This window comes from Culex pipiens, chromosome 3, assembly GCF_016801865.2.
Source record: "Culex pipiens pallens isolate TS chromosome 3, TS_CPP_V2, whole genome shotgun sequence".
NCBI lineage: Eukaryota > Metazoa > Arthropoda > Insecta > Diptera > Culicidae > Culex > Culex pipiens.
In genome coordinates this window covers 111,500,789-111,521,251 of record NC_068939.1, presented here as the reverse complement: position 1 = coordinate 111,521,251, position 20,463 = coordinate 111,500,789, and the positions used below count along the sequence as shown (strand labels likewise).

General features: G+C 37.5%; 1 protein-coding gene and 1 long non-coding RNA gene across 2 annotated transcripts in view; one reads left to right on the top strand and one right to left on the bottom strand.

Annotated features, from left to right (window-relative positions):
- Window positions 1-13,662: 13,662 nt before the first annotated feature.
- Window positions 13,663-14,999, bottom strand: LOC128093455 (uncharacterized). Its single transcript, XR_008212488.1, has 2 exons — window positions 14,947-14,999; window positions 13,663-14,894 (listed from the first exon to the last, which is right to left on the bottom strand). It is a non-coding gene; the product is annotated as an uncharacterized LOC128093455 (long non-coding RNA).
- Window positions 15,000-16,032: 1,033 nt separating this feature from the next.
- The window catches only part of LOC120425660 (homeobox protein 10), a 100,400-nt gene continuing 95,969 nt past the window's right edge, over window positions 16,033-20,463 (top strand). Inside the window, exon 1 of the mRNA XM_052709945.1 lies at window positions 16,033-16,129. Within this exon, the coding sequence (XP_052565905.1) occupies window positions 16,033-16,129 (97 nt within the window). The remainder of the gene's footprint in view (window positions 16,130-20,463) is intronic.

Below are 20,463 nucleotides of genomic sequence, written 5' to 3'. Positions count from 1 at the left end.
TTTAACACGTATTATACTTTTAAATTAAATAAAAAACACAATTTCTACCTAAAAAATCAAATCACAATGCAACTTATTCATCGTTATTTTACTACATTTAACAGAGATGTAAAAATAAAATAGCTTAAACTGTTTTGTGTTTATAAAACTGAATTTGTTTTCTAAATTGAACTGCTTTCAAATTGCTCTATTCGTGGTTTGTTTTAATTCAAGAATTAAATTTTTTAACACTGGAGGAGCTATTTTTCAAGTGATTTTTCAAATTACGCGGCATTTCACGGTGTTGACCAGATTTCACGGGCAAAGGTAAATTTCACAAATTACGCGGCTTGCGTGAAATCGCGAAAAATCACTAGCCCTAATCATCATTTAACAACGTGGCCAAGAAACTTATGCACTGAAATGCAGAAATACATAACAAATGTAATAACATCTGAATTAAAAATCAAATTCACAATCTTTAATAAAGCGGTCATTTCCGTTGAAAAAATGAATTCAACGAGCCACTCTCTGATATGTTTCAGAGCTAGACTGGTCGTTTCAAATCGGGTGCGCAAATTTATCGCATAATATGAGACTCTTTCGAATCGAACACACGGTGCAATTTGAATATTATCACACGCCATAAGAATTAGTTTTGCTACTTTCGGTCACCGCTGCATGGTCGAAAGATGTTGCAAGTTGCTTCTTTTTTGTCCAATGGGGGTAAAAAGGGTCATCGCAGGACTTTATGCTGGCCCCGAGGTGTTATTGCAAATCCTTTTGCCCCTTTTCCTTTTTTTGTTATGTCTGAATAACATGAACATTTGTGATTGAAAAAGTAGCCTCAAAGTGGAAAGGTGCCATTCGAAATCGGTGTGCGATTGAGAGCATTTTTGGGGATTGGTCAACCTTTTTTTTATCGACGGCTTTTATGTTGATGTTTTCAATTTTTATTGTTTCTAAATATGTCGTTTTATCCGATTCTGATCCCTTTTCTCCTGGCAGAATAATAAGCAGGCCCAACGCCACACCGAAGGGGGAAAATTGGAAAAAGAAAGCCTTTTTCAAGAGGGGGTCGTCCCCACAGCCAGCATAGACAAATTGAATCCCATTTGAGGATTTGATTCGAAATTATTTCGATATTTATTGAAATTGTGTGCCGATTGGGTGAGGCTGGACTGTGGGCACTTTTTTTCACCCCCTAGCATCCCTTTTCCGGTCACATGGCGGCCGTGGGTGGTGCGGAAAATGGGCTGATTTTCATCGCAGACATTAGGCAAAATATGGCCTGTGATGATAAATATAAATCTCGTTATGACTACCTCTCCGCACATAACATGGAATACCGGAATTGAATTCAAATGCACACAAGAATGTGTGGACACAGGTTATCACTCCGGCAAAAAAAAAAATCTGCTTAAAAAATCCAAACAAAATGTTTTCGGGGACACACACCTTTCCCGGGCCGACGACAACGACAGAAACGAATCGAAATTCGATTTGCAATTTTTAGAAATCTAATTTTCGCCCGCAGCCCCCCATTCCATAATTTCGTGCTTTCAATTTATTAAATACATATTTGTGGTGTATCAAATTGGAATCTCATTTAGATAAAATACATTTAATTGGAATGCGGTCCCTGCTGTGGCCTCTCGGTGTGGTGGAAAACTCTGTTAGATGGTGGCTGATAGTGACTGATTAAAAATAATTTTCGCGACAATTTTTAGATTTGAGCTGTTTGATTGGAGGCAATTGCAATATCGCATCCTATCAGTTTCAGGATGATTAATTATCACTGCGGTTTGAATCCATCACCAGCGCGTGCAATCCGGTGTTTAGTTGTTTGTTAAAATTGGCAGTGATTTTGATTGATTGAATAAAATAGTATGCAGGCGTTCTAGTTAAAAGTAATTAAAAAAGCTGACTGAATTACTGACTTTTATATTTTTGTGATATTTTTGTGATTTTTGAGCTATGAGCTAGCGCGGGCAAATACTATGTGGAAGTGTTGCCATTATTTTTAATTCAAAATGGCATGATTTTTAAAAAGCTTCAAAAACATCATCAAACAAAATTATATGTGCAATCGGATTTGGAATCGAACCATACTTTGTACAGAAGTTTTGGCAATGTGCAGTATTTCAAAGATAAATTTACCATAAAAATGTGCAATTTTCGATTTTTTCTTGGATTTTTTTCAATAGTGACCATGGTTGCCCAGGTGGCCTATTAGTGAGTCCTTAAAAACGATGTTTCACAAACCTTCGGGTTAACCCGGATTTCAATAGGTGTTTGCTTTCGGAACAATGTTTTTTTACAATGAAAAATTTAGAAATATCTTTCGGAATTTGCCTTATATTTAGCATAGCATAGCATTGGTGTCTACCCGTACACAGAAAAAAAAAGTTGAATTTTGGAATGTTGAAAATTTGGTAGGTTGAATATTACCTCTTTTTTTGAGTAATATTACATAAAAAATGTGTAAAAATGTGAATCTGATGAATATTCATCAAAAACTGATGAAAATTCATCATTATCTGGGGTAAAATTAATCATTTTTTTTGCCACAAAATCTGTCACCATTTCCTGATGAATATTACCATCATTTTTTTTTCTGTGTAGTTGCTACTCTGTTATTGACCAGGACCTCCAAGAATTGCTCCGTGGACCACAGATGAAGAGTAGAAACCAATCATCACCACTTCGCAATTTTCAAATGTCCCTATCATGCTAGCCAATCACAGCGCCGGCCACGACCAGTGGTAAGTCACGGGGAAGTTGATAGGAATTCTAGTCCGATACTTGAGTGATGAAGACCGCTAAATCGGCTGCGTCTTCGACAAAGTATCACGTGAGGTTTGAGGGTGTTAGTAAGATGGGTGTGAAGCCAGGATTCACCGTGGTAAGTGATGCAGCCGGTCAAATCTATTTATAGTTCTTAATTCTTCGTATGTTCTTGGATTCATTTTGGAAGCTTTCAATTCGGTTCACCAAGCTTTTTTGTGGTGAATTCTGGTCGTGTTGAAAGTTCAATATTCGCCTAACAATTATGCAACCAGTAAGTGTCCTTGAATTCAACTTGCATTCAATATTGCATTTCCTGTTCTTAGGTTCACACAGATTTCAATCAAGTTTCTTGGATTCTTATAGCATTCTTAAACCTTCTAGAAAACTAAGCCTCGATGGTCTGGTGGTTAGCATTTTTGTCTGCTGACCCAAAGGACGGGGGATCGAACCCCGTCGCGAGCTAATGAATTTTTCGTTCATATTCAAGTGTTCAGAATTCCTTCTTTCCATAATTTCTCGATAGGAGGCAGATGGGAATCGAACCCAGAACCTTCCGCTTACAAAGAGAACAGCGTAACCATTCAGCCACGCCTTCTCCTATACTTCAATTTGCCTTATATTTCACTTTAAAATCATAGCCTTGGTTCCCACCAACAATATATTTATAATTTTTGCTTGATTTTTATACTAATTTCTATCTAAAACAGACTAAATAAATTTACCACCAAAATCAATACCTTTTTCTACAAAACGTCTTGCTGAACAATGTTGCTTTAAAAATTAGCTTCTGTCTGTGAAAAAAAAATGCCGAATTTTAAAATTTTGTTAAGGAAGCTCAATTTTATAATTTGTTTTTCACTTTTCCAGTTTCTGCCGTCATATTAATGTTTGCAAACATTTTTTGGTTAAATCAATTGATGCAAAATCAATAATTTCAATTAATTTGAAATTATTCGCCAAAAATCAATTTTTCAACAATTTTTTGATGTTTAAAAAGCATTGGAAATTAAATTAATTAAATTAAAGAAAATTTTGGGGTTAGAAGTTTCATTTGTTTTATGTCACTTTGCTAATGTTTTAAAAATGTTATTTTTCTGGGGTCAACTTTGACGGTGTTTTTCACTAACATTTCCTATATGTTTTGTAGAAATAAGTATGCTGTAATTGTTGTTATGTCCCACACTATGCCTCTACTCATTTTTCTAATATATAAATGACAACCCGCATAATCAAAAACCATCGGGGGAATAGTCCAAACTATATTACTACTAAAAGAGATGTAGTTACCACATACTTAACCATTATCATATAGTTACGGCACTATACAAAACCATAACGAAACTGATCGTCAAATGATGACGTTTTTATTGAAGTAAATCTAATGATTCTAACTATTTTTGAACTATTTGGGGTACAATAACCTTACACTAAACAGTTCGGATTGTTTAGACAACGTGACTCAACGAAAAAATGTACAAGTCCAAATAGTTCAAACAATTTATCAACTTTATTGAGAACAATATAGCAAAATTCCACAGATTTTAGATTTTTATAGTCAGAACCTGTAAGAACTAAAAACCTACTATAAATGCTATAGTAGAACACAATTGATGGCGGCCACATTTTTTTCGATAAGTTTGTATAATCCAAATAATTTGTCAACTTACATGAAGTAAAATTACTATACACCATACTATTTTGAATTAAAAATTTCTATAAGTCCAAATAGTTCAAACAATATTTCAACAGTATGGAGTACAATTACAGTTTGTTATATAATCCAACTATATGTTAAACGATTGGTACAAAAATTTCAACTTTTATCAAGTAAATTGATCACAATCGATTCCTCTGGATGATAGAGAACCTTCAACACCCCCACTTCTCCTCAGATTATCAGAAAACTCCCCAAAAGAAGAAAAATGTTACGAGGGCTCATGAAATTGACTTTCACTATTCCAGAAAAAGTAGGCATGCTGTTCTTACCATACACCAAAAATATGTGTACTACATGGTAGACTATTACTGTTCACTATAAAATGAGTCAATTGTTTGGACTACTTGGACTTATCGAAAAATACTTGCCCCCGAGCTTGCTCCCTTCTAACACAACATGTCACCAAAACCACTGAAAAACCACCAACAGATATAGATCAATCGGATAAGGCGGCAGCAGTTCGGCAGCAACGTAAATAACATCACATATAATGGCGGTAAACATTCACCAACTATCGATAGAACTTAAAAATCAAATTTGATTATATCCGAAGTAGTTATCACAACAATTGTAGGGTTCATTTTTGCGGTCTTTTTTAAAGTGTCGGCAAAGTAGTGTCGGTAAAGTAGTTTTTCAGAAACTATATAGGGAATAGTCAATTTTTTGGGCAATGACTATTTGACGTAAAATCCAAGTTTATAAAAATATTTACATATGTATGAAAACCTCATATAGTTTTCTGCCTAACAACTAATTTCTCATATAGTAAAATCGACCAAAACTATTTTGGGAATGGAATTAATGGTTTGATATATCGTACATATATAGTTGGGTTACAATTTAATGAATAGTAGAGACCATTTGATAAATAGTTGAGTAACTATTTGTCATAAAGTAGTTATATAGTTCATGACTATGCGGGAATGGTATCGTTCTATAGCAGAAAATGTGAAAAACAGGCAAAAAAATAATGAAAAAGAGGCTGAAAAAACATTTAAAAAACTAATAAGACAACAAATTATACTTAGAGGTGGTAGAATAAGCCTAATACTATCAAAAATAATGCAAATAAAAATACAAAAAAAACAAAAAAAAAATCGAAAAAAGTTTAAGATGAAATGCATTTTAAATCAACCGTTTTTAGTATAAAAAAATCTCATTCTTTCATAATTTGGCTGAAATTTGTTTTTTTTACTATTATTTTTTTTGTTTTTGTTAAAATCGATGGTTTTCGCAACATCGCGTTTTTAGGGATATCCTCCTATTGCCCAAACATGAACTTTTTTCGAAAATTTCCTTAAAACTTTCCCAATTAATATTGAAGATTGGACCTTTGGGAGCTGAGATACAACCACAAAAAAAGAAATAGGAAAAAATTGAATATGGTTCAAGACTAACAAAAAGAGGAAAAGATAACAAAAAATCAAAAATACGAGTAAATTAAAAATGTCAAGGGTCGTCTGGTCACCATTAGGGATCCCCATTAAAATCCACAATTTTTCACACATTTCTCCTCAATCTGGCAGTGATCATTTGGTCGTTTATTATATTTAAAATATGTCTTCCATTAACCTGCATGTTTTGGCTTTCGGTTCGATTACGCGAGGACGCTGGATTTGCAACTGTTTGCGATCAATTGGAAGGGCCCAATCACAGTTCAGGATGCGGGGTAAAAAAAACAGCAAAAAATGAAAGAGTTCTGCGGAGACAGGAACAACGCGAAATATATTTAACCGTGCGGACAAAACTGCCACATTTTGAAGGGTTGCATCCCTGACGGGGGCCCGCCATGATGATCAATTGCATCGTTACAGAGAGACAAAGATGAATTATAAATAATTTCCTTTTGATTGATTTGTGGCGGTTGCAAATGTTATATATTTTATTTACGACTATTTATAACAATTGTTGCCAGTTACGGCTGTCACATGTCCTGGGGCAGTGTGCGGTTCTCCAAAGTTGTCATGGGTGGAAATTTATTTTTTGACTGATATTTTGTTTACTTTTTGTTCAAATTCTTGATCATACAAATTGCCTTCATGAGGCTTATTTTATGTCATCATTATTTCAGCCCAACCTGGTATTAGTCCAAATTGTATTCCCAAGATGTAATACATTCCAATCGGAATTCGATTCCTTTTCGGCTTCTTGATCCCAGTGCACGGGCAAAAGGGAAGCTATACGTGAAAGCACCAATAAAGTGCTGTTACCATATCGTGGCGAAATGTAGCCAATAAAAATCGAATGTTCCACGTTTTTATGACACTTTTAAATGTGTTTGCTCGCGGTCCGGAAGCGAAACAGAGAAAGAGAGCAAAGGGGGCCCTTCTTCTTTTAAAAAGCTGTGGCCAAAATGCTTTTTGAAATGCTCCGATATTGGCACCATTTTGAGACGATTTTTCCTTTTAGTTTCCACTTCTATGTAAGAACTTGAAATGCGGTGGTAAATGGCTTTTTCGAAAGTGCCACCCCTGTGGACGGCTTTATTAGCTTGACTTTGGCAAATAAAGTACTATCGCTTTGGATTTAGACATAGTCAAAGAATTGGAAAGAACAATTTACTACGAATCATACTTTTTGAGAGGAAAATAAGATACTTAAGATTGCATAGCTGAAAGGAGAATGGCTTAACTTATCTTTAAGTTATAGTATTCATGTAGAATATCTCATAGTTTCATATTACAGAAAATTTATTAAATGCACTAAAAAGATGATATTCAATCACTCCCGAAATTTCCATGAAGATATTTTATGATTAAAGTGAGTAATAGACGATTGAAGCAATTTTTTTTGAACTTTCCGAAAAATACTATTAAAGGCACGCAATTGACTTCGAAAAAGAAATTAAGAGTTAAAACTTCGGTCAGAAATGGTCTAAATCATCACTTAAAAAAAAATCGTAAAATTGTGATAACTCGTTGAGAATACGTGCAAACCTCTGATATTGAAACATCAACATTTTTGTTTTTGTCTGCTCTACAATTTTGTAGAACATTGCTTCATTCTAAAAACTAACCCTGCAAAGTTACAAAAAAACATGTACATGATTATTAAATGAATAGTTTTGTTCTAAATGATAAAATGATCTCTCTGGGTTATTGCAGATTCGAAAAGTATATTAAATTAAACAGTCTTTTGATTTTTGACAGTTGAGTAACGGAAAATGGCAGCGATTTCAAAATTATGTTGCTACTTTTTATCAAGTTTGTTAATCGATCGTCGATAATATCATCGTCTGACGAAAACGATAATGGTTATCGTTATGGTCGGGACGATAACGATAATCTATCGTTATCGTTAGTTTGATAATTCTATCTGCGATACCCAAGTAACATTTTTAAACCAACTAACCACCACCTAGTTTTATTAAGGTTTTATGGTAGCATCTTGATTGCTTAATAGTTTTATCTGGGCATTCACCGCAACCAGATTAATAGGTTCTAACAGGGTTTTATGCCTGGGACTTAAAACCTTGTGACAATAAAAGCTAAATGGCTTTCGATCAGGTTTTATGAAAGTTTTAAGAGAGTCTTGAAACCCCATTGGCAATGTCATGCCAAACGGTTTTATCGCATGCTTATTTAAAACCAAGGGTGTTTTAGCTGTCAAGTGCCATTAGGAATGCAAAAAGCTTACTTAAAACCACAAGCTTCTGAAAAAGCTTTTAACGCGGCCAATTATCAGTGCATAAATGTGGCGCTAAACGCGTGTGATTAAAAAAAAGAAATTTGATTTAAATTTGACGAAAACACTAATTTATGCTGAATTTCTGATATAGGTAATAAATATAGCGATAGATGTTTATAAATAATTTGAACATTTTTTTTTCAAAGAATTGCAATAACATATTTTGTAACATTAAAAACTTTGGCTACAAATAATGATTTTTTATGAAGCGAGTTGATTTTTTTTGCCGTATCTCCCCTACATTTATCAATAAAATTTCAACCGCTGCTAAATTTGAGCCACTAATTGCGAGAAATAAGCTTTCAAATTATTTTGATTACCTCCAATATCTATTATTTATCATCGCCATTTTTGCTAACCATCTCCATTTTATCATTGTTACTTGGGAAAAGTACCTTTAATACCAAATTTCAATCTCTTCACGATTTCGAGCTATTAATCACCGAAAAACTTCCAGAAAAAAATGATGATCAGGGACCAAACTTATCCATTAGAGCAAAGTTTTCAGGAAATCGAAGAGGAGTTGGGGCAACTTTTTCCGATTTCGTGTGAGTTGGTGGAGAACCCATTGACAGTTCAATAGTTGTTGTTACTCACTTGCATCTCGTAAGAGGATCATCAAATTTGAAATGCAATTTTAACACTCAAACACTCGGGTAGTCATTTGACCCCTATTTTTTTTCTTAAAAATCTCATAACTTTTGATAGAATTGACCAAATTGGATGCTTCCGGTTGCAAAAGATCCAGATTTGTCTATATTTTGAACTGTCAGATGGGGGACAAATATGGTCCACTTTTACCGGAGATATTCCGGATTCCGTTGGGGTACCTCGGCCCTCCTATTTGGGGGTTTGGTCAATAGAACAAAAACCATTTCACAGAACAATGCCGGAAATGATGCAAAACTTCAAGGCATCATTCTAATACATCATCCTGCATAGATACATGGCATGGTCAAGACCTTGGGGCACCGAAACAGGTTCCAACCGGAAACGGTTCACTGAGCTGATGTCGATTGGTGCCCAAATGGAACCGGTTCCGATGCCCCGTAGTACTTAACCATGTCAATTACACAGAAAAAAAAATCATGGTAATATTACATCTGGGAAGGGGTACATCTTTTATGTCAGAAAAAAAGGTGTAATTTTACCTCTGAAAATGTGTAATTTTACCACTTTTCTGGTGTAAATTGAGGTAATATTATTTTTCAGTCTAAATTGAGGTAATATTACATCATAAAAGAGGTAATATTCAACCTTCCAAAATTAAAGCTTCCAAATTTACATTATTTTTTTCTGTGTATTTTGATGTGTTAGAATGATGCCTTTTAGTTTTGCATCATTTCCGGCATTGTTCTGTGAAGTGGTTTTTGTTCTATTGACCAAAACCCCAAATAGGAGGGCCGAGGTACCCCAACGGAATCCGGAATATCTCCGGTAAAAGTGGACCATATTTGTCCCTCATCTGACAGTTCAAAATATAGACAAATCTTGATCTTTTGCAACCGGAAGCATCCAATTTGGTCAATTCTATCAAAAGTTATGAGATTTTTAAGAAAAAAATAGGGGTCAAATGACTACCCGAGCGTTTGAGTGTTAATCTACGTTATCTCGGTCAATTCTTAATGAATGTTGATGATTTTATTGAATTTCAACCGGATTGATCCAAGAATAATCAGGAAAAGAGATATTAAAATTTTCTAGTCTAATAAAAAAATAGCAAAATTTAAACCATTATTTCCAAAAATCATAACATACTTTTGGCGTCATTACAGATAAGCTACTGACAATGTTTGGTAAAATATAAATATGAACTTATATTTTCTTCAATTTTAAGATCTTTCTCCGATCAGAGTATACATCAACATCAACCGAGGAAGCAGCTCACTTCTTGTTCCAAAATTGTTGTATTCGCGAATCAAATAAAAAATGATTGTATAAATAGTCTTCCTTTTACTATTCGTAGACAAGGGGTTTATTCACAAATTTTATCGATGGCTTTTCTATTTTCAAGGTACTAATATTCTTTACGATTTTTCTTTTTAAATTTCAATGCACTGACAGCGATTATGTTATGAATATTCCACTTCGTCGCATTTTGCATTTTCATTATTTCAATTAGGATAAACACATTTTTATCGACCTTAAAATAAACTACCCGTGACTAAATAAGCGCCCAAATCGTCGGTACCGATTCGATTGAACTACCCTCGCTAATTGAACGCGTTCCCATTCGGGCCAAATGACGGGCCAAGAATCGCTCGCGCAAACTTTTTGCCAAAATTATTCAAAACTGATTGAGGGGAAAATGCGCAACGGTATTGGCGTGAAAATGGAATTGATTTTTTTTTCTCGTGCGCGTGGTGCAACTTATCTGTAACCGATATCTGAGCAGTATGTTGCTTGAGGTTAAAAGTCGTAAATTGTGTATATTTAAATTTGGGAATGTTTCTATTTTGATTCGATCAATTTTGCACGCAACACATGCCGAAATCGTTTGCTTTTGATTGAAATTGATCAATTTGAAATCAGTAGATTGAAAATGTTGGAAAACAAAGCAAGATGTCCAGCGACAGTCCACCTTGACAGATGGAAAATGATTTGCATAAAATATTAATTAATCACGCAAACTCGTTAATTAAATCTAGAAAAGTTTGTCCGGTGACAGCTTAAGATGAGCGTTCGGGAACAGAAAAAATTACCCCCACACCGTATTATGACAGGTTCGCTCCATCCAAAGGACATAAAAAATCTTATTAAAAAAGTGGAAAACGTGAGCTTTCGTCCACAGTTTGCTCACAATTTGTCAAGATGATGACAACGAAATGAAAATTAAAACAGTGAGAAAACGGCTGGCACACAAGAAAAAGCGAGGCAAAAAAAACTTGCCACCCTCTGGCAGGACCCGAGCAAAAAAAATCTGTTTTTCAACACAAATGTTTTTTCTATGATTTATTATTCAATAATGAATGGTCCCCTCCTGCCCTTCGACTCGGTTTGCAATTTCTGCCAGGAGCCGTCATCGCGAGCGCCAACAACGGATTCAATTGGTTCTGCTGCTGCTTTTGCTCATTATTCAAATCGCAATCTTACAAATTAAGCGACCCTCATCTGCAAGGCGCGCACAAAATGCTTTTCTCTCTTCCTTTTTTTTGCAACCCCCCCAGAAACGGTTCTTTTAGTTTCGATTTTGGCTGTCAATTGAAAAAATTGATTTCCACTGCGGCGTTTCCCCTCTTCGCGAATAAAAAGAAGAAGTGAAAAAAGCTTTTTATTCTCAGATTCCCGCCTTTTTTTCCCTTACTGTCAGGAGGAAAATGCGAAAAACACTCTCTTGCTCAGCGCACTCCACTTTGCTGGTCATATTTTTCCATTACAATTCTTATATTTTTCTTTTTTTGGTGAAATATGAATTGCGCCAATTATGAGATTAAAACACATTTATCATTTCTTCACTTTTGGTTTGAGCTGCTGCTGGTGCTACACGCCTGTTCGTTTATTGGATTTGCAAAGTGGTTGACATTTGGCAAATAAGCTTTGATGAATATTTGAAAGAGCGATAAATTTCAACGCTGTTGTATGGAATATGCCGTTTTCTTTGGTTTAACCTTTGTTTTATTTTATTTTAGATGCTTACTTTGCGTCAATCCAATGTTTAAATCAATCAATGTTGAAAAATATTACTTTTCAAAATAAGTGCTGAAAAGTTCAATTCGAATAATAAGTATTCAATTCGATTCTGTTATTTTGATAAAGAAAAGTAGGCTGTTTCATCGTTCTAGAATGACAGGAAAAGTAAGTAGTTGACGGAAATGTTAAAATATTTTTTGCAATTCCGTCGTGAAACTACTTACTTTTCCTGTCATTCTTGAACGACGAAATAGCCTACTTTTCTGTACCAAAAATAACAGAATCGAATAGCAACACTTTTCAAAATAAATGCTGAAAAGCTCTACTTTTCAGCACTGAAATGGGTGCTGAAAAGTTGAACTTTTCAGCACTTGTTTCGAAAAGTAACACTTTTCAACATTTTTTTGATTTAAACGATTAATTGATAAAATACATGAAAATTTGACTTAAAATTTCACTCAATGCGTGTTTTTCGGAATTGCAAAAAATGTTGTATGAAACTCGTTGCAAAACTTGATTTTTTCAGCACTCTACGTATTTATCAAACTCGGTGAACCTCGTTGGATAAATGTACGACTCGTGCTGAAAAAATTCTCTTTTTGCAACTTGTTGCATAAACTACTAATTTCGAATTCTAAAACTATGACTGCATTTCAAAACAACTTGAAAAAGTTTAGCTTTGAGGAAAAGGAAAAGGAAAAGTGATTGCGCACATAAGAACGTCTGTTGATCCTGTCGCACTTTCTTTCCCGGTAAATACAAATTACAACACTCAGATTACAAAGAACAAAACTGTTTAATACAAAAAGACTTTATTCGCGTAAACTAGGCTGTATTTAGCAGTAAATTAACTGTTCTGACCTGCTCTGAGGTCTGTCAGGGAATGGGACTGTTCTGAGGTGGTTTTCCTACAAGAAAATGTACGGTCAGGACAAGTTCACTGACCTCTTCGTCCTGTTTGTGTTCTGTTATTTACAAATATGTGTGTGTTTACATGTAACGTAGAGTAGGAAAACTAGACAACATAAACTGTGGCAAAAACTACACGAAAACAGTACAGTACAGAAGTTTCTGACTAGAATCATCGTCTTGTGCGTAAACATGCCGCCCGCCTTGAAAGACGGCGGCTCTGAGCGTGCTTTCAACATGAAATCTTCCTACATGGCTTTTCCTGTGTACTTCTGTACTGACTTTGAAAAAACTGTTTGTAAACAAATACTACATCTACTGTGTATGTCTGTGTGTGATCATACGATCAGTGGTTCGAACGTTTTCTTCTTCTTTCTTCAGGTACTGCGTGATGTTGTCAAACATAAAATGCCGCCCGCCATGCTGATACGGGGCTGTTGATGTGCTGTTGTCCGACCTGCTGCTGCTTTTGACTGCCTCTCGACCGCTGCTTACGTACGCGTGACCAGGGTGTCACCTCACGTACCGTTTGTACTGTTGCTGCTGCAGTTGCGGTGTTCTTGGTCTGCGTCGATTCTCCCTCCCGTTGCTGTTGCACTAGCCGTGCTTCGTCGTTGCCAGAGTTTCCAACCGTTCGTACCTGCTAAAATTGTGTGCTAAGTTTGCTGTTGGAGTCACAAATTAGAGGGTACTTAACTTGAGGCTGTGGTGGGGGGCAGTTCTGACCCGTCCGATCACAAGAACGCGCCACCCCTGATGCTTTGTGCTGGAACCTGCATTCAGCTTTTGGCTTGCTGATCTGTGTTATTGTTGCTGTTGACGTGTGGTTCCTGAGTGACCGTGACGCCGCCCGCCGTTGTCTACTCTGCCTCGGAACTCGCTCGCTTCTTGACACTCACTGTGTCGACCGCTTGTGTGTGCGTGCGCCAGTTGCGCCGCCTGCCATAATCTCCTTCTTTGTCCTCCGTTAGTTGCCCGTTGTTGTTTGTCGAACTGTTGCTGATTGTTTCGTCCGCTTGCGCTTGCTGTACTGTTTGTTGTTGTTGTCTCCCAGGTTGGGCAGACCTTTCTCCTTCTCATCCTGCTTGCTGGCGTGTGTTGACTCACTGGTACTGCAGTTACAGTGACGTCCTTCTTCGAACGACTTGTTGTTGTTGCCTGTTCCCACAGGCCATCCATAACCGACGAAACAATCTGCTGCTAACTTGTCCAACTTCTGTTCTCCTCCGTCCGTCCGTCTGTTCCCCACATCTGAACTGTAGTCCAACTGCTGTTGGGTTCTTCTTCTTCTTCGCCTTCAACTTCTGCTAGACCATTCCAGTTTGTAGGCACCTCGTGGTACCGGTGTCAGCGGATCAGCGTCCGCTAACCAAAGAGAACTGCGTCTCTACTGGAATGGAAGTTGGGACCAGTGTGTCCCTTCCATGCTTGACGTCATCTTTGCGCCTGTAGTTGCGTCTCCACCACTGTACGTGGAGATTGTTCCCCAAAGCTGGGCGAACATCAATGAAACTTCCGGTCGGCGCACCGAAAGCTTCTGCCGCTGGCCTAGCGACCTGTACGGATCACGCTGCTGTACACGACAACACGCCATGACCGTCCACACTCGTTGAGTAGTACTCCACACTGCTGTTGGAGTTGACGTCAGATGGATGCAGTACTGTTGTGGGCGTTGAAGTCTGGGGACAGATTAAATACGGCTGATTGTCTGAACAAATGGTCAGTAATTAGGGCTACTTAACTCGGAGCCGTTTTGGAGTGGCTGGTCTGGCCCGTCCGACCACAACCGTGCCACCCCATTAGGCTTTTTGCTGGAACCACGAACATCTGCATACTTGAGCGACTGCTGCCGCTGCTCGTAGGCGATGAATCTCCGACAAGTTGACTTGCCGGACAGGGTGTGATGTTCTGGTTTCCAGGTTGCGGCTGCGCGTGAGGTCTACCATCCCGGTAGAATTCCTCCGCGACCGCGTTCGAAGATGCTGCTGCGGTTCACTGCTGTACGTGGCTCTGCGGATCTGCGTCTTCGCTGCGCGTGCTACTGGTCCGATTCCGTGGGAAGAACGATGAATGGGCGACTGAATCGCCGATCTCCACGGCAATCTACCCCTGCCGTTCGTCAGCAGATACAACGCGAACCCGAAAGTTTCTGCTTCACTCGAGCGATCCAGCGACGCCACACCTAAGTTGTAGAGCACTTAACAACTGGTCGTTGAAAGAAATGAGATGTGTACTTAACTTGGGTTGGCGGTGGGAGGCTGTTCTGGTCCGTCCGACCACGAACGCGCCACCCCTTAGGCCGTTACGCTGGATCCTCCTATCAGCTTGAGACGAGCTGAACATTCTGCTGGTTTGTTGTTGTGCACAGGTCAGATAATAATCTGCGGCTGCGTGTGATGTGCGTGCGCTCTGAGCACACCGGCGATGAACGATCCTACTCTGCACTTGCAGTCTCGGATCGTTTCCGAGGGCATTGACACGTTGCGGTCTTCTTCTTGCTCAGCAAACGGACAGGAATCTTCACTGGGTTCCAGTGAACTTCTGCTCCACCGATGGATGCTTCGTTTTTCACCTTGGTCGCTTCACAGTAGGCACGACGGTTTCGTCCGTCTCGTCGTTTACCGGTGGTCTCTGCTGGCCACAACACCGCACACGGACCGTAAACTTCCTCGCCTCACGACCGTTTTGCACTGCACCAAATCGCAGTATTTTTGCAGTGGAACGCACTTCTGCAACTTCGCGAATCGAATCGCAGCGACGACCGAGCTGCACTTTTTGAACCAACCGATTTCTGCCATTTCATCGTCTTCTCCCCCGTGTCGTAAACAAACCGATCCATTTGACGTTTCTCTTCTCCGATTAGAACTGTCACCGCAGAGCAGCGATGCCAGTTCGCCATTCAATTTTCGCCCGACGGCAGAGCTGCGCGGTATTACACCGGCGCACACAATTTGTATCTTGATCGAATTTTGCTCACTTTCGATCACATTTTTTCACCTCGCGTGGACAAGATGGCGACACAAAACAAAATGGAGAATGCAGTACACATTTACACGGGATTTTGAACACGGGATTTATGACGACTTAGCTTTTTAGTCCGATACTTCTGGCGTGCAGACTTCTGCAGTACCATTCTGCAGACATTTCGCAGATGCGGCGAATTTCTTCGACAGAGCAGATTTTCACGAAATAACCCGGTTTCTGTTGTCCCGGGCGGAATCTGACCACGCATCGGGGTGCAATCGAGACGCGCGTGACTGCGGTAACGGTTATGGAAGATGGCGGATCTTCTAGTGTTCTTTTCAGCACTTCACAACAGAATGGCTCCCGGCGCCATCTTCAACCGGCGATTCTTCACGGCACAGATACTGTGCGTCGACAGACTTGGTCCACCGACCTCGAAACCAGGATTTTACGGTGCGACATGATCCGGCTCGAAGGACCATTTTATGATTGCGCACATAAGAACGTCTGTTGATCCTGTCGCACTTTCTTTCCCGGTAAATACAAATTACAACACTCAGATTACAAAGAACAAAACTGTTTAATACAAAAAGACTTTATTCGCGTAAACTAGGCTGTATTTAGCAGTAAATTAACTGTTCTGACCTGCTCTGAGGTCTGTCAGGGAATGGGACTGTTCTGAGGTGGTTTTCCTACAAGAAAATGTACGGTCAGGACAAGTTCACTGACCTCTTCGTCCTGTTTGTGTTCTGTTATTTACAAATATGTGTGTGTTTACATGTAACGTAGAGTAGGAAAACTAGACAACATAAACTGTGGCAAAAACTACACGAAAACAGTACAGTACAGAAGTTTCTGACTAGAATCATCGTCTTGTGTGTAAACAAAAAAAAAAAAAAAGAAAAGGAAAAGGAAAAGGAAAAGGAAAAGGAAAAGGAAAAGGAAAAGGAAAAGGAAAAGGAAAAGGAAAAGGAAAAGGAAAAGGAAAAGGAAAAGGAAAAGGAAAAGGAAAAGGAAAAGGAAAAGGAAAAGGAAAAGGAAAAGGAAAAGGAAAAGGAAAAGGAAAAGGAAAAGGAAAAGGAAAAGGAAAAGGAAAAGGAAAAGGAAAAGGAAAAGGAAAAGGAAAAGGAAAAGGAAAAGGAAAAGGAAAAGGAAAAGGAAAAGGAAAAGGAAAAGGAAAAGGAAAAGGAAAAGGAAAGCTGATCCCAAAAATGCTAAAAATGATAATCAAATTCATTTAAAATTGTTGTTAGTTGATTGAATTTGAATTTCCATTGATATTTGATGTTTTTGAACATAATATTTTGTTTACCCCTTCGATTTTTGGTTCAATAATTAAGGAGGTGGTGAATTAAATGTTTGAATAATATTTGTATGAGCCAAACTATATTTACAAAAATGCAGCCAATCAATGCAAAACAAGATTATTTTAATTATAAAAAATGAGTTCGAATCAATTAGCGGACTGCATTGTCGGGTATTTAGGACAATTTCCAACTAAAAGGAATTGAAATAAGTTTTTATGTTAGAAAATTTGGTGTTATAACAGAAATCGAAAATTTCTTCAACCTGCAGGCTTTAAAGCAGAACAAATGTCATAGCAAATTTAGATTATTTTTTTTCAATTACTCTTCGTTAAGTCGGTTTAATGAAAACAAAAATTGATATTTCTATGAATAACTTTTTTAATTGAACATTTGATGAATCTGGCTGGTTATCAGTGTAGTAAACTCTAGTTACATTTTTTCAGCAATCTGTTATTCATTTGCGCTTTTTACAAAATTAGAGTTTTTGGACCACACATGGAGAAAACACGTAAATTAAAAAAAAAACATTTATTAATTTCTAAGATTTTTTATAAACTATTACATAATTACAGATTTTTGTGATACTTTCTTAAATTAAAAAAAAAATGATTGTTTTCTCCGTCTTCCCTCAACTTTGGTGAGGGACAAAAAAGGTCAATAAAATTTATAATATTCTTATTGAAAATATGAATAACCCTTCATATCAAGTTGTCAGTGCTCAAAATAAAATCACAAACAGCACAAACAAATATGATGCAATTTTGAACAAATGAATCCCACACTGTTCATTGTTGTTTCCAGCAGTGGCCTATAGGAAAAACAAGACATAAAATTGATTGCACTCTAAAAAAGGACTAAAGGCCTAAATCCAGCACCGTTTCCCGTGAGCAAAAATCAATTCAACGATTACATGCCAGATCAAAGCTCTCAGGCCTGAAAGACCTGTATACTGTAGCGAACAAAAATGGTAACAGCCTCGTCGGTTATAAAAACATCGTATAAAGTTACCTATAGCGCACCTCAACCGGATCGAATTAGAGTCGATATGTGTGGAATGGAATCGGCAATCACGAGTCCTTTTTCGTTCTTGGTCCCCCAAAAGGGGAAAGGGGTACATTTTTCCCCCTCGAAAAAGGTGTTCCACACGAGAGGTGGAGGTGAATCGCGCGAGCAGCTTCACCGCAAATAGAGAAATGACAATATCAGGATGTGCGGCAATCATAATAACAATAACCGATATACCGTCACCCCCACTCCGGGGTGTGCAAAACATCGTTGGGTGGAAACCCTGAGCTCGGACAGGCACACAAGAATCCACCCAAATCCTTTTTTTCTGTTTTGTTTTCCAAGAGGACGACCACCTCCCACACTCGCTGTGGCCATATAACGCGCATAAAATTGTGTGCGGTTTTTGATTTTGATATTTTTACGATCCACGAGCCCCGGGAAATTGCTGCGACTTGTGTACACTGTCAAATTGGATTGTGCAAATCTTTTTGAATCCAATTGAAAATTATTTCCAAATTGAAACTGAGGGTAAAAAGTGATTCCTTTTAGGCAAGGGTGACCAAAGTATGGCCCGCGAAGTGTTTTTTGTGGCCAGCGGGCCCATTTTGAATGATCATATACAATGGCCTTTAGATCAACCAGGTGAATTCGATGAATTCCTAAAAATATAGGATTGTTGTTAAAATTGTTAAAAACTCTTACCTTACTACCATACTGAAACAGTTTCACAAGTTTGAATGTGATTGAAAATAGCATATTTCGTAAAACAAAAATCATCATACATTTTTGGAATTAGGCTTGGCCACAAACTTATTTTGCACTCAGAAACTATCTAGCTTGGGATTCGAACTCATGGCATGGGTTACGAGTCTGAGTGCCTATCATCTGATTCAGCCTGATCAAAATTAATTCAAATGGGAGAAAAAATTGTTGAAAAATTCAACATTTTTTTTCATTTTTATTAGGTCCTTTTAAGTGCTGTGACGAGGTTAGGACCGAGGATCAAAGGTACAAAAAATAAAAAATATTTTTTTGTATTTGCCTTGATTTAAAAATAAAATTGTTCAAAGGTAAGCAATTTTCAAACATCTTTAAAAAAAAAAAAAAAAAAAAAAAAAAAAAAAAAAAAAAAAAAAAAAAAAAAAAAACAGCAATGAAAATACAAGTGCACTCAAATCAATACTTGTTTTAATTTTCATTTTATTTCTGAAAATAAAATTACTTAAGGTTTTGGTTGAACATTACCTCTTGACGTTGATCAGACCGTGGTAACTTCTTAAAACAACAACAAAATCACTTCACTCATTTCAATGTTTGTTCAAACAGGAAAATTGCAAAATTATATCTGCCACAGCTGCCAAATTTGTATGGAAAATTATATGGACAAACTAATGATGCAAAATGGCTTCTTTGGGCATACCGAAGGCACCGAAAAAGTTTCAGCCGGATTAAAAAATACAATGAAAATTCACTATTTTTGCTATTTTGAACCAATTGAAGGAAAGATTTTTTGAACTGGCAAAACTAATGATTAAAATGATTGCATAATATTAAATTAACATACATAAATTATCACAAGATGGTTCTTTTGTTAAATCACAAACAATGTAACCTTAGTTTCATGCCTAATTTTATGTACGTACCAAGTTCCAACTCATGTTCTATTGGAAAATCTATTGGAAAATGTGAAAATAATGCTTTTATTGTAGTATAGTAAAGTCATAACTACTAGAAAACGCAGGGAAAATGTTTTTCAATGCTAACGGGGCAACGTAAAGTTTAAATTAACAGTGTACCGTACATTTCGCTAGCAGCAAAAATAGAATTTTCCCATTTTTCTCTCTTCGACACATATGTAAAAGTAGTAAAAACTGATACCTTTATTACCATATTTTCCAGATTCAATTGTTTTGATTGTACCGAAGTGATATCGAAGAATGGGCCGACACCGGCGCTGGGAGTTGCGCTCCCACTTTGGTAACCAAATCCGGCGAAAGCTGGCCACCAGTGCCCCCTAAAACGACGGCCACAATGGAGAATCCCAAAAGCCCACCGAGTAGAGGGGGAAAGAATGTTATTACCGAAGTCAACAACACACGTGAACTGTGTGGCACCGTGAAGCGCGGTCGAACCCGAATTCGAGAGAGAGAAGGGTAAGATAATATCGCCAATATTGGCTGTTTCAAATTTCGAATTTATAGCCGCGGAGTATGGTGCCACGACGGGCAATTGCTATATTTTTGTGTCGTTGTGGTAGGGCCAAATATTTGGTTTGCTTGGAATATACTACGAAGAAGTGAGATATGCTTTGATTTGCCACATACATTAAAAGATAATTCCAATAATATCCAAAACATTTTTAAGTATCAGAATGCTGCCGAATAGAATTTTTGTTTAATGCAGTGCAATAATTGCATTGATAGTAAAAAAAAGTGAATATTTCCCTGTTCCTGAGGGGAACACTCGTGAAGA